The sequence below is a fragment of the Anopheles bellator genome, chromosome X, assembly GCF_943735745.2.
Source record: "Anopheles bellator chromosome X, idAnoBellAS_SP24_06.2, whole genome shotgun sequence".
NCBI classification, from domain to species: Eukaryota; Metazoa; Arthropoda; class Insecta; order Diptera; family Culicidae; genus Anopheles; species Anopheles bellator.
The window spans coordinates 10976384-10989432 of record NC_071287.1 but is presented as its reverse complement, the minus strand read 5'-3'; the positions used below and the strand labels follow the sequence as shown (position 1 = coordinate 10989432).

The 13049-nt window shown below is 43.2% G+C and overlaps 1 protein-coding gene across 5 annotated transcripts; it reads right to left on the bottom strand.

The window, feature by feature from the left end:
- Positions 1-4684: 4684 nt before the first annotated feature.
- On the bottom strand, positions 4685-9866 carry LOC131214009 (glutathione synthetase-like). 5 transcript variants are annotated; one of them, XM_058208307.1, is made up of 7 exons: positions 9555-9866; positions 9254-9466; positions 8553-8713; positions 7190-7309; positions 5907-5949; positions 5055-5833; positions 4685-4988 (listed from the first exon to the last, which is right to left on the bottom strand). In XM_058208307.1, exons 1-7 carry the CDS (start codon positions 9708-9710, stop codon positions 4862-4864), a joined length of 1599 nt encoding a protein of 532 aa, XP_058064290.1. In that variant the 5' UTR covers positions 9711-9866; the 3' UTR covers positions 4685-4861. The 5 variants fall into 5 exon arrangements, with proteins under 5 accessions (XP_058064290.1, XP_058064291.1, XP_058064292.1 ...); XM_058208308.1 differs by lacking the exon at positions 7190-7309 and having other exon boundaries at positions 8541-8713; XM_058208309.1 differs by lacking the exon at positions 8553-8713 and having other exon boundaries at positions 7190-7317.
- Positions 9867-13049: the final 3183 nt, after the last annotated feature.

The window sequence follows — 13049 nt, the reverse complement described above, 5'->3', positions numbered from 1 at the left end:
CTCATATGGCATTCTATGGGACCCTTCACACCGGCGTCGACGAAAACTTCGTACGGCGCGACGAATCTGTACGAAAAGACAACGCTCCGTTTGTGTCGCTAAAAAACTTTGGCCAAGGTTCGTATACTTGGTTTTTGGGTGAGAGGGGCGAAATGGTTTGACAGTTGTTTGTTTTGTTTCACGAAATTAAAATTGATGTTAGTTTGAAATAAAATAAAGTATTTCTGTTGTAGTCGTGTATAAAATGATATTAAATATGAAACACTTAAAAAAGATTATTTGAATTATAATTTTAATTATAAGGCATCCCGGGATGATAATATAGGGATCGATCGCTTAGCTTGAGTAACCGCGTGAACATCTCCACTTATTTTCAGAAACAGTATTACGTACCAATGAATGATTGAAGTAACAGTTGGTTCTACGAGCTTGGATCGTTTTAACAGTACGATGACTAGTACAAACCAACGCGAGTTATTATTCTCTGGTGTAACTTGGTAGAGCAAACATTTCGGTAAGACGCGAGTTAGCAACGCTCGCTGTCTCAACGGTCAGCCAACGGGTACACCAGATATTCCCAGATAAGATTAAACAAAGCTTCGAAACTGTTTCTCGACATTCTAAAGTACACGAAGAAACGTTCTTCGTCAGTTTCGAGCTCCCTGCATAGACGATGATATTCGCCGAGATTTTTCCTTTTTTTGTTGGTTTCATGTACCCAACAACGTCTCGTTGATAACAAAACGGCACTAATAAGCACTACTGCCCCATCATCCATTTCATTTACCATATTGACACGTAAAACAACGATGTAAGCGACTCAACGATTCAACTGATTTTAGAGATTTGCCAAACAGTCATAACACAACAACAAAGCATTCTTTAAATTTCGCCGCAAAATATTTTTTCTCTTGACAGATTAGTTGTGTTTATATTTGGAAGATCAAGACACATTGAATTTTTGGTGCGAGAATTAAAATAGTTTCATGATGAATTTGTGTTTGTATTACAAGTAATAATTAAGTGAAAATTATTTTGCATGCTTGTGATACGAAAAAAACGTCAATTGAGTAATCTTCGATTATTTTTGAACTACCCAAGATGTCTAATTGTTTTCGCCCGAACGAGAGGGCGAAAGACTTTTCCGTTGCCTGTCGCCGCCGTCGTAACCGGTGTGAAAGGTCCGAAAAAACGTCGCGTCGAAACTTAATTAACGTTCCCTGTGTGAAGAGGGCTTTAAAGAGGAGGCAAGCTAGACCGACCGTGTAGATCTGATCAGTGGTAGACTTTCCTCTTCTGAATCCTCCCTGATAGTTGCCAACTATCTCGTCAGCGTATGGGACTAACCGTTCCTGCAGAACGAGGGAGAAGATCTTATAGGCGGTATTGAGCACCGTAATACCCCTATAGTTGCTGCATAATAGTCTGTCTCCTTTTTTGTGTATGGGGTAGATGATGCCAAGATTCCATTCACAAGGCATCGATTCGCTATCCCACACCCCAGCTATAATTTGATGAATCTCGTGCTCTACTCTCTCCCCTCCATTCTTTATGAGCTCGGCTACAATCCCGTCGGTCCCTGGTGCTTTGTGGCTCTTCAGTCAACAAATGGCCCTTCGGGTCTCCTCTATGCTCGGTGGCAGGAGCAGATTTGTATCCACCAGTGGAGCCTCTGGCTGCTCAGTAAATTGGTCGTTGAGTAATTCATCAAAATGCTGGGCCCATCGCGAGAGGACCTCTGGCTGGTTACTGATCAGATTTCCAACCTTGTCGCGGCAGCAGGTGGCCTTAGGTATGAAGTTGTTTCGGTGACCTGCTACCGCTTTGTAAACCTGCTTTGGTGACCTGCTACCGCTCCGTAGCGCAAGTTTCTTCTTCTTCAAGTTTCTTCAAGTTCACGTATTTTTTTATCTTCCCACAATCACTTCTTTTTCTTATGAACTTGCTTCTCTATTCTCCTGAGATTCTTGTACTCGTACTTACCTCGTACTTGTACTTACCTAATGCCTTATGTAAGTAAAAAAGGATATGAAATAACCGCGGAGCATTTGTGGGAATTTAGAAACAAGTAATAATTACCATCCAAAGTATCCCATGAATTATTAATTAAACCTTTGATAGAATACTTATTAGTCTACTTCTTCATCTAAACTTATCGATATTATCTAATTGTGTAAAGGTCATCATGTTCTTTTGCTTCTGTTCTTTATACTGCCTTTCGTGCTCTTGGGTAACCCTCCATTTCTTAAAGGTTACTCTATACGAAATATTTAACAAACACTGCAGAAACCACTCAACCAACAATGAAGACAAACAAAGTCGCAGAATGTTGGAATAATTATAACTCAAGAAAGGCTGAACCGATTTGGCTGAATTGTTGAATTGGTAGGGCGGTAGCTTAGAACCCAAGGAAGGCTTTAGAGTACTTTTTATATTCCGACCGCGTCACAATGAAACAACAATTTCATTTTGTCATACTGAGACGAGACAGACAGAGCGCACAACAGCAAACAACTGTTGGCCTCTCTTTCTCGCTAATGCAGCGTTCCCTCCGCCCAAGCAAATAGGCTCTCTTTTTCTTCGTGCTGAGGCAGGATCTCCCACGCGTAAATCTCTTATGGACACCAGACAGAGAGCGAAACAACAGGCAATATTTGGCTTCTCTTTCGCACTGCAGCTCTCGCGGTCATTCGACCATTTGACAGATTGATTGCTAACGTTTAATGTCATATTTCAACATTTGCGTTATTGTCTGCGGAAATAATATTGAATACTTAAAATTTTAAACCCTTGCCTATTCCTATTCACTAATTTTGGTAATCGGGAAGTATTCATCGGTAAGTATTGACTTACGAAAACATGAAACAGCATGAAAATATTACAAAACCAACATGTCTTCTTCTTCTTATTTGGCGTTGAGCGCTCTTAGCTTGCACTAGAGAGAATGTTAATATCTCTTATCTTATTGGTGGCGTTGCTAGCCCCGCGCCAACCCCACCCCAGGCCAAGACCGCACAGCGGTTGTAGCGCCAAAAAAGAAGAAGAAGAACAGGCGTGTGGGCTTCCACATCTCCCAGGGGTGGCCTCTCGGGACATGAATTCTGCCGAGAGTACCTAAAGGATGTTTACACGATCGGTTTATACACGATTCCGTGACAGCACCTGGTGCCTGGTACCAACGAAATCAGCGGAACATGTTATGTGCTACTGGCCGATTTCAACGAGAGAGGAAGGAACTGCTGTCCGTTACCAGAAGGTTCTCCCCATATCGAGAGTAAAAAACTTAAAATATGCAAGAGAGACTATGTATCCTTCGAGAAGAGTCGGAATACTTCTTCCTATCAGCAATTACAACGACCACGCGGTCCTGCAACAGAGACAATGTTAATCTCTGTTGCTTTCTGTAACGTTGTGTTTTATGGATGGGGCTTATTGGACCCGCGCGTGCCAACCCCCCTGTCATGCTGGTCACGGGAATCGAACCCAGGCCAAGTGTGGTATACGCACAAAAGATGCACTCATCACGCCACCAGCGCGAGTTAAGTTTTCGGATAGTGGTAGAATGTTAGTGCAAAACATTGGGAGCGAAGAGAATTCATGGCGCTCGCGTTCGGTGATCGGTAAACGTGAAGTGATTCTTTATTTTCGATATGAGTTTGGCTTTCAGACGACTGTGCTAGTTGAGACGAGTTTATGGTGAGCTGGTAATGTTTTGTTTAATCCACGATGGGATGTTGGACCGAACGGCGCATCGTTGCATTCAGAGAGTGCTTATTATTTTTAGCAACGTTGCGGTTTTGTGCCCATTGAAAATGTATTAACTTGTATTTAACTGGCATCAATGTTAACTCGCGCAAACAAAACATCCGGACTGTGTTGGCAATACGGCCCGCAGTTCGTCAAACGCCTGAGTTGCGCAAGCGCGAACTTGGTTTCGCGCTTTTCGCCCAGTTTCCCACTGCCCAGTTTCGTACAACTAGCGTTGGTGTCTTCGTTGAGACTCGAAAATACCGTTGCCACATTGACGACGTTGGTTCCGATTTTTCTCCATTGAAAGAATCCGTTCCACGTTTAATTGCCGATCTGGTGTCTACAAAAAGGAAGTATCACAATGTTGGAATGATAAGACATCCTTGCGATTACTAACCATACCCGTGAAAGATTTTGCGTAGCGGTCTTTGTTTCTTGGATCACCAACCGTTCCCTGACAGTTGCTGCACTCATCGTCCTTATTCAATTCTCAGTCATCCAGCACTTTGTCAATGTCTACCAGGTTCGTTGTTTTGAATACCGACACAACCCGTGCCGTGTGGTGATCACTGGCAGATTTGTTCCAATTTACGAGAAGGGTCTTGTTTCCTGTGCGAACTATCCTAAGATAAAACGTGTTCAGTCCGGTTATTCGTCGATATTGCAGGGAATCATACCGGGCACGGTATAAACCGACACAGCCTGTAGTCTGTACTGTATTGTACTTTTACAAATGACACTGAACATCCTCCAGGTTGAACAGTATGCGACCAACGAAGTAAACTGGGCCGCCGTCACCGACTACTGCGTATATGTTTGCCAGCAAATACGAATATACGTATCAGAACCTTTTGAGCACACCACTTATTCTATCAACGGGATAATCGTCGAAATACTACCCAAGATTAAAAACACAGTTTTGTAAATAGATGTACTTTTTTATTCATTTCCTTGTTTATGTTCATGTAATGCAAAACCTCGAAGAGGTTCAGTATTTTCCTACCACGTAGCAGAAAGGTTATAAACGCAATTCTTGTTGATTCAGAATGTTTCGATTGATTTAAGGCACATCGCTCATTCGTTGTGTGTCATCGTGCTCGTTGCCACCACATTAGTCAATCAAATATGGACTATCGAGAGCTCCGAGACCGGCAGCCACACCGCCTTCGTTGACTGTTGAAAGCTTCGTACGGAGCATGTGGCCTACCTGTTTGTTGTACAGTATTTTATCCTTGGTTCTGTAAACAGCAATAATGATGTGTGAGTATCTAAAATGTATCGTGATCCGGTAGCGTATAACTGACCCGATAATGGCGCCGAAAATACCGAGCTCGGAAACTAGTTGCACCAACGGCGGAGGGTTGGGTCCGTTCGGCCGGATCATATAGCCTGTCGAAATCGGCGGAAAAATACGTTCCATCAATATCCAAGCGGAGCGTTCTTCGCCCTCCATCGCCGCGAGCGTAGCCGGAATGTCTGCCCCGTAGACGTTGTTACCACCACCTTCTCTCTGTGGTTTCAACACGTATCGCTCGGGATTGTCCAGAGCGAGACGCACCGCTGCATCACCCTCGTCGTCGAAATCAAGCGAATATAGCCCAGTGAAGATGTCGCGGATAGCTTCAATTTTCTCTTTCTCTTTAACAAACCGACGTAACACGTCTGCCTTGGCCAGCGCCTGTTGAATCTTCTTTGTACCTGCAAGGTGATACTGAATCGACGGACACTTGATTGCGCGCGACCGCTCGATCAGTAGCCGAGCACTCCACTCGTTACCACTCGGATAGTGTCCCGGTTCGTAGCCCGCTCGAAAATACACGACGCTCGCTTCTCGCAGACCGTCAGTTAACAGTTGACCGCACGGACCCAACGTGGCCTCTTGGTGTATTTGAGTTAGCGTACGTCGGACAACGCCTACATGGGGGTACTTTTCTCGAATGTAAAATTCGTGAAGGCGCTGATCGCAGATGTTGTACGTGACGTTTTCGACAACGAATAGAATGTGTGATGTCGGGCAGTTCTGCAGTTTCCAGGCTTCCACCATTGCATCGCATAATCCCGACAGGGCCATGTTTTCGGGTAACTGCAAAAACCCGACACATATTAACAAAGGCGAGGGAACAGCAGTAAGCAACTTTAAACGACCTTCAACTTACATTCGCTACTTTATCCTGGTAGCCAAGCTCGCTGAGAACGTAGCTGTTCAGGAAAGCTCGAATCGAACCGTAGCAATGATGATTGACGATGCCCCAGGACGTTTTTGTGGTATTATGTTTTTGCAAAACATAGTAAGTTTGCAATATTGATGTAGTAAGTATGTTTTGCAATATTGATGAAGTAGAATAAACAAGCAGTCACTAGATTAGAATGTGTTGCATGGATGTAAAAATTGGATAGTAATAGAACGGCCAAACAAAGGTGTTATATTAGAAAAGGATAGTCTACCGGAAACAGGAAATAACACTTTGAGAAAAAAATTGTGAATGAAGAAGAAAAGTTGCTACATAGAGACGATAAAAGCCGCTAAAATTTTACGCACGGATACGTGCGTGCAAAACGCTAGATCCCCAAAAAGTTTAAAATTTCGCAGATTTAGAAAGAATGTTGGGAATTATTGCTCTGTAAGGAATCGTTGTGATATCGAATGCATAAGCACACACACACACAAGCAAGTTTGTAGCTGCTTAAAATCTACTGAAACAGTACCTTTCAAAAGAAGAAACTACCTCTTTCAAACTAACCTCTACCTCTTCAGACTACCTCGAAACTACCTCCTCAGAGCTTACCGGAGCAGATAGTGCCCATGATATTGATCTAAGCCATATCTATTAGATCTCATTTTTCGTTCCATGTCAATATTTTTAAAACTTTCACGATTCTTCCTCTACAGCGGTTGCTTGTAAGTATGTTTGTGCGATTTCAGTATCTAGTATACTTTTGAAAGCTCAGGTATTCTGCGCAATGAATATGTATTTTTATTGTCGGATTTCAATATAAAGCATATGCACCAACACCTATTTCTGAAGACTACAAAGATGGCAATGTATGCAAAGGAAATAAACAAAATTTCGAAGTGTTATTTTTCAACTGCCTAAACTATTTCTGTATTGTCACGAAAAACTGTCAAAATGATAATAAGACGAAAAAACCAACAACAAAAAACAGTAACTTTCACTAACTTCAGGGACATGAAACAAATTAACACGTGCGAAATTGATTCGATTATCAAATCAAAACTTCAAATATTATTAAAAATATTTAAAAGAAAATTAAAAATTAAAACAAAACAGTTTGGGTTGAAATAGGAAATAAACAAACAGTAAGGGGTTGAAATTGGTAGAAAATAAAAGCGAAAACAAAGTGAATGAACGAAAGGTAGGAAAAGACAGATAGACAAATGAAAGGAAATTAGAGAAAGTGGAGAAGCTATATAATGTACCTATGCATCGGTTTTATGTTGGTGGAAATGCCACCAAAGCTGGAGGCGATCGTATTTATCTCCACCTGCTTGATAGCTTCAGATAAGTTGGGCAAATAGTCGGACCGGAGCAGTGCGAGCGTTACAGTCTGGAAAACGGCCAAATAAATATAAATACGTAGTTGTACGATCCATGTTCATTGAGATGCTTCACGGCCACTGTAGTGCGGTCATGCAAACAGGTATTTGTTTGCGATATTATCATCCGTCGTTCTGTTAACGAGTTTGCCCTGTACTACGAACACAGCCGTGCTGCCGACGAGTTTGCCCTGCACTATGAATTCCGGTTACTCCGCATAAACTTGAATAAATCACATCAAAATGAAAAACAAACTTGGAGCAAAGCCCGTTCCTGTTCTTAATTATTTATGAACAAGAGCCAAATTTCGTTTGCAAACAGTGGGGTTTAAGCCCGGTCGTATATACAAACTATCAAACGTGATGTCCATAACGTGTCCAGCAAAACGGAGCTCTATTTAACATGCAGTCCACACGGTCTATAAATGGACAAACGCGTGTCTTAAATAGCGCGTATCGACAAATATGAATAAACAACTTATGGTGAAGCATTTCTATATGGTGAACATCGTAAAAATCCTAACATTGCTTATAAAACTCGAATCAATTTGTTTCCAGGAGCCAAGAAAGCAAGACATATATTTTAATAAAGGATTCAAGAATCGTAGTAAGCAACAAACAGCAAATAATATCACGACAAAGCTAGTCTCGGCAAGCATGTCTCGGCAAGTCAATTTGGCGTTTAAATGAGCCACTGCATTCAGCAAAGTGGTAACATAGTGCCATTAGCCCTTATTTCTGCGTACATTAATGGTTACTTCGTAGTTTTAAATGACGAAAGCGCTACGAACATTTGTTAGCATTGTCTAGTGAACTGTAGCAGTCGACATTTTGTCATGCCTAGATAACGGACTCTGGCATGCGAGCGACATTACGAACTAGGCGCTTATTATAATGCAATAATGCACACAAAACGATGATATGAAAACCAAACCCAAAGAAGGTCAAACATTAGACACTAAGTACAAACATTAGACAATAATAAAGCTGGAGTTTGGGGCGGCAAAATCAAAGACGTTTGCGTTTTTGCTATCATTTCCTTCTTTAACAAAATTGTTCTAAAACAGGTCAGGCCATAGCAGCTTCAAATACTTGTTATTAGTTATAAGGTTTACCAAAGAAAGCAAAAAACAAAGAAGGACGAATGCGAAAAGGAATGTGAAAGAGAAGTGAAAAACTACATCGCGAACTATAGTCAATGCGTTAACAAATGATAAATTGTAGCAGTAAAAACCTGTGCAGATATTTGCTTGAGGGTCCTAGATGGCCGAAACCGGACGCGATCGTGTTAATCTCCACCTGCTTCCAGCAGCAGTAAGCGTTAAACGGTCGCAGTCGTTCCCGGCATTCGTTGTCGCACCGTGTCTCCAGCATCAAGTCCGATCGAAGCAACCCAAGGCTAAGCGGCTGCCGGATTCAACCCCAGGATTTCATTTATTCGCGGAAATTCGAGTGAGGAAAAGTTTTTTTGTGGTTGTTGAGTGTGTCAACGGTTTCAATTATTAAAATCGTTCGTTATCGTATCGTAATTGTTAAAATAATCGTTGAACACCGCGAAACAGTGTGATAAGGAGTTCATTTGAAAAGGGAAATCAGCGTGTATACTACTACCAATGGTGTTATTACGTTGGCTCTACACCCTTAGTCTACAAACTTCCAATATGCTGAACAATCGAATAAGCACCTCATTACCAGTTGCTAAGCGTGACCCTACTACTCCTTGTTGAAATTTTTAATTATTCCGTAAATACCATCAAATTACACATACTTTCCTTCAACAACAATGGAGTAATACAAAAGCTTCCGTGTGTTAGGTTTAACCTTATCGGATTGACTAAATTTAACAAAACGACTAAATTTGGATGGAGATACTCGCAGCTACATATACCGGTTTGCAAATGCGGTGTTGCATATCTAGCGAAAAATATCCTTCACACTTCCCCTTACCTGCGTAATCCCTTCCGCCAGCACCTTCCGATAAATACTGATCAACTCACGAGTGAACTCGTCCACTTGTTCCGTCGATTTAAGAGTGTCGAGTAAAAATTTGCTATCGTGCGCGACGGCATGGATCAGTTCGTTCAACAGCGGCTGCAGACGGACTGCTTTCAGGAATTCCACACGCGGAAACGAGGACGGTGTTAGAATGAACGGAGCGAACTGTAGAGTCCGTATAACGGAAAAAGGAGAAACATCAGCTCCCAGTTGTTACATAATGCGCACTGAATCGTACTTCCGTCTTTCCTACCTGTACTCCATCCGGATTAAAGTTTTGCTTCGAACGCATCGCAGCCCCGTGCATTATGGCCCAATCTTTCGCCTTCTCGATCACATCGGTGAGCAGTACGTCATCCAACGGCAGCGGAACGCACGATTCGAGCGTCGGTGTACTTAAGTGGCTCATTATGGTGAGGCTGATATTTGTTAAATTTGGTCTTCCAAGTTTTCACTTCAGTCATACACAGTCTCTTGCAGCACAAAGGCAGAAGGGCATGGACAACCGTTTCTTTGCTGATAAGATAACAGCACAGCTTTCCAGTTACGCTGCACACGCGACACAACAAACTATTATCACGCTGAGCGCGATTTATTGTCACGAGGTGACAGTGAACGTCAAAGAGTTAGCGACCCTCCAAGAGCGATGTGCGAAGAAAATGTTGTTTACAAAAGACATGTTGTTTTTAAAGAATGTGAATCAAGGAACGGCAAAAATGAATCGTTTATTATCGCGCGTGTGTGTCTCTCTTAAGATCGCTATGATTTGTCGCTACGATTTTTCTGTACAATCGCATCGCACAGACAAATCGTAGCGTGTGGCCAGCGAAATTGCAACGATTTTGGTCGTTGTCGACCTTCGACGTAGATCTAGAAAATGTGAGCAAACGAGCATCAATATCTGTCCAATTTCCATGCAAGTGTGCGTGTGCTGATGGTGGATAGACATGTGTGCGTGTGTTCACTGTTCATTTTATTAGTTTATTTGTTTTTTTTTTAAGTTTATATAAAAAAACAATTTTATTTAACATTTCATACAGTTTTTTCTTGGCACGTTCTATTTTTCGCATGTGGATACCCAAAACGCACAATGCCAAGGAAGACCAACACAGTGTTTCTTCCATGGCTGTTTGCACAACGTGTCAGATCTGCGATTGCAAATCGTTATGAAATCGTAGCTTGTGGACGCTCCACAGATTGCAGCGATTCGATAACTACTTTAATCTGCGCAGATCAAAGTAGCAGTCAAATCGTAGCGTGTGGACCGGGCTTTAAGACATCCATGCCGAAAATTGTATTATATTTTACCTTCATTTTCGGTAGCGAACGTATCTAGAATAAACCAACGATAACCAAGGGTAAACTCTTAGAGCGATTGATTCTCAACAGGTTATCTGCGTTCAATGAGGAAGCACATGTCCTCACCGGTAGGCAGTTCGCCTTCCGGAAGGGAAATTCTTCCGTTGATGTGGTGCAGATGGTGCATTTGCTCGACACCACTAGCATGGCCGCTGGAGAAATCAATTCTGTGCGATTGTCGTGATCGACGTCAGGTATTCTTGCATCAACGCTAACTGGATGTTTATCGCACAATCGCTACACAGTATGAGGCTTCCCGATTGCATGTGTCGTATACTTGGGAACTACTTCGATGACCGAGTCTTGTTTTACGACACCGACTCAGCCCACAGGAAATGCCGCCTACGACTGGCGTTCTCCAGCGATCGTGAAGCGCCGGGTATTCGCACCGAGATAAGACGATTGCCGATTAAGGGCTTGTAACGGGAATGGGAAAACGGCGTGCACGAACGTTGGACATGCCGCCCAAACCCTGACCTCGAATGCTGGCAACTCCGAAAGCATGGAGCTATCCATCGCTTACCTAACCCAGTTTCTGACTGGGTACCGGTACTTCCGGGAGTATCACCTTCGGAAAGGAAGAGCTCCGTCGTCGCAATGTCCAATCTGTGAGGGTAATGTGGAGTCGCCGGAGCACGTCCTGTTTGCGTGCCCCTGGTTCGACGACGTTCGAAACCACATGCAACTGAGGGTTGAAGATGGACTTCTGTGTGGAGAACATCGTCGAATACTTACTTACTTACTTATCTGGCTACAACCGCAGAGCGGTCTTGGCCAGCTTCAGGGAGCCATTCCACCGCTCGCGCCGATCTCACGTCCCGGTCGACGCAATCTCACACGGTGCCTACCACGCCCCTCTGTCCCTCTGGACGGCCTAAGAGGACTTTACGGGCTGGTTCGTTGTCCGCCATTCTCATGACATCACCAGCCCACCGGAGCCTGGCGAGAGGCACACGCTGCGCGACAGTGAAGTCGTCGTACATTGCGTATAGTGTTGAATATACAGCCCTGGCAGCACTGTGAATGTTGGCAGCACTGTGAATGTTGACAGCACTGTAGCTGTCAAAACGACTTTCTTTTCTTCTGTGCGTAATCTTGCAGCGTAAAGACGTTCTCCAACAGGTTATGGGCCCAGGCATCTAATACATAAAAGATGTACGAAGAACAGACAGAACGAGTACTTTTGCCTCTCTTCGACGGCACAAATTTCGGTGCATGGAAGTTCCGCATGCTTGTGTTGCTAGAAGAACGCGAGCTGATCGCGTGTGTTAAAAGCAACATGGCGGACTTGCCCGAGCTGGAAGAGCAGGCTGACGACAGTGCTGCAGAAAAGAAAAAGAAGGAAACGGCACGCGAAGCTCGATTGAAAAATGATCGTCGATGCAAATCATTGCTGATATCGAGAATACACGACTCGCAGCTAGAGTACGTGCAAGGCAAACAGTCGCCAAAGGACATATGGGATGCTTTGCACCGTGTATTTGAGCGAAGAAGTATTGCGCACAGAATGCATCTCAAGCGCCAAATGCTCTCAATGAGATTGGAAGGCGGCACCTTACAACAGCATTTCCTACAATTTGACAAGCTAGTTCGGGAATATCGCGCAACAGGTGCTGAGTTAGATGAACTAGACCAGGTATGTCATATATTGCTGACGTTGGGAGACACCTACGCTGGTGTGGTAACTGCCCTAGAGACGATGCCGGAAGAAATGTTATTGGTTCAATTCGTCAAGTGTCGGCTCTTGGATGAAGAGACCAAGAAAAAAGGGGCAAAGCCGTCATCTCCAAAGAGGAACGTGCAAGCGGCGTTCGTGGGCACCAAGCAAATAGAAAAACAGTTCAAATGTTTTGGGTGCAAGAGACAAGGACACAAATTGAGTGAATGCCCTGAAAGGAAAAAGCAGGAATCGAGCAAATCAAAGGCTTATGTAGCCAAATCTAAGGAAATGTGTTTTGCCGGATTCAGCAGGGGCATGGCTCGTGGTAATGAGTTAAACAGAGTACATTGGTACATTGACTCGGGATGTTCGGACCACATGATTAACGACAAACCAGTATTCGATGAACTAGTAGAGCTCACTCAACCAATAGAAATTGCGATTGCAAAAGATGGAGAATCCATCATAGCAAAACAATCTGGAACCGTAAAAATCGTCTCGATAGTGAACGGAAAAGAAATTAAGTGCTCAGATAAAAATGTACTATACGTACCAGAGCTTCGATGCAACTTATTTTCTGTCACTCGATGTGACGAAGCTGGCATGAAAATAATCTTTGAGAACGATTTGGTCAGCATATACAATGATTCGGAAAAGATTGTCACAGGTTCACGTAATGGAAAGTTGTATCGTTTAGATTTCTTTGTGAACAGCCAGAAAAAGAAAGCT

Bases quoted from the DNA above. Each gene is read 5' to 3' on its own strand.
- LOC131214009 (XM_058208307.1), bottom strand. From the start codon at position 9,710: ATGAGCCACTTAAGTACACCGACGCTCGAATCGTGCGTTCCGCTGCCG. The intron at 8,714-9,253 runs GTAAGGGGAAGT...TGAATCCGGCAG, and splicing joins TGGCGGAAGGGATTACGCAG to CCGCTTAGCCTTGGGTTGCT. The intron at 4,989-5,054 runs GTCAGTTATACG...TGCTGTTTACAG, and splicing joins ATTTTCGGCGCCATTATCGG to AACCAAGGATAAAATACTGT.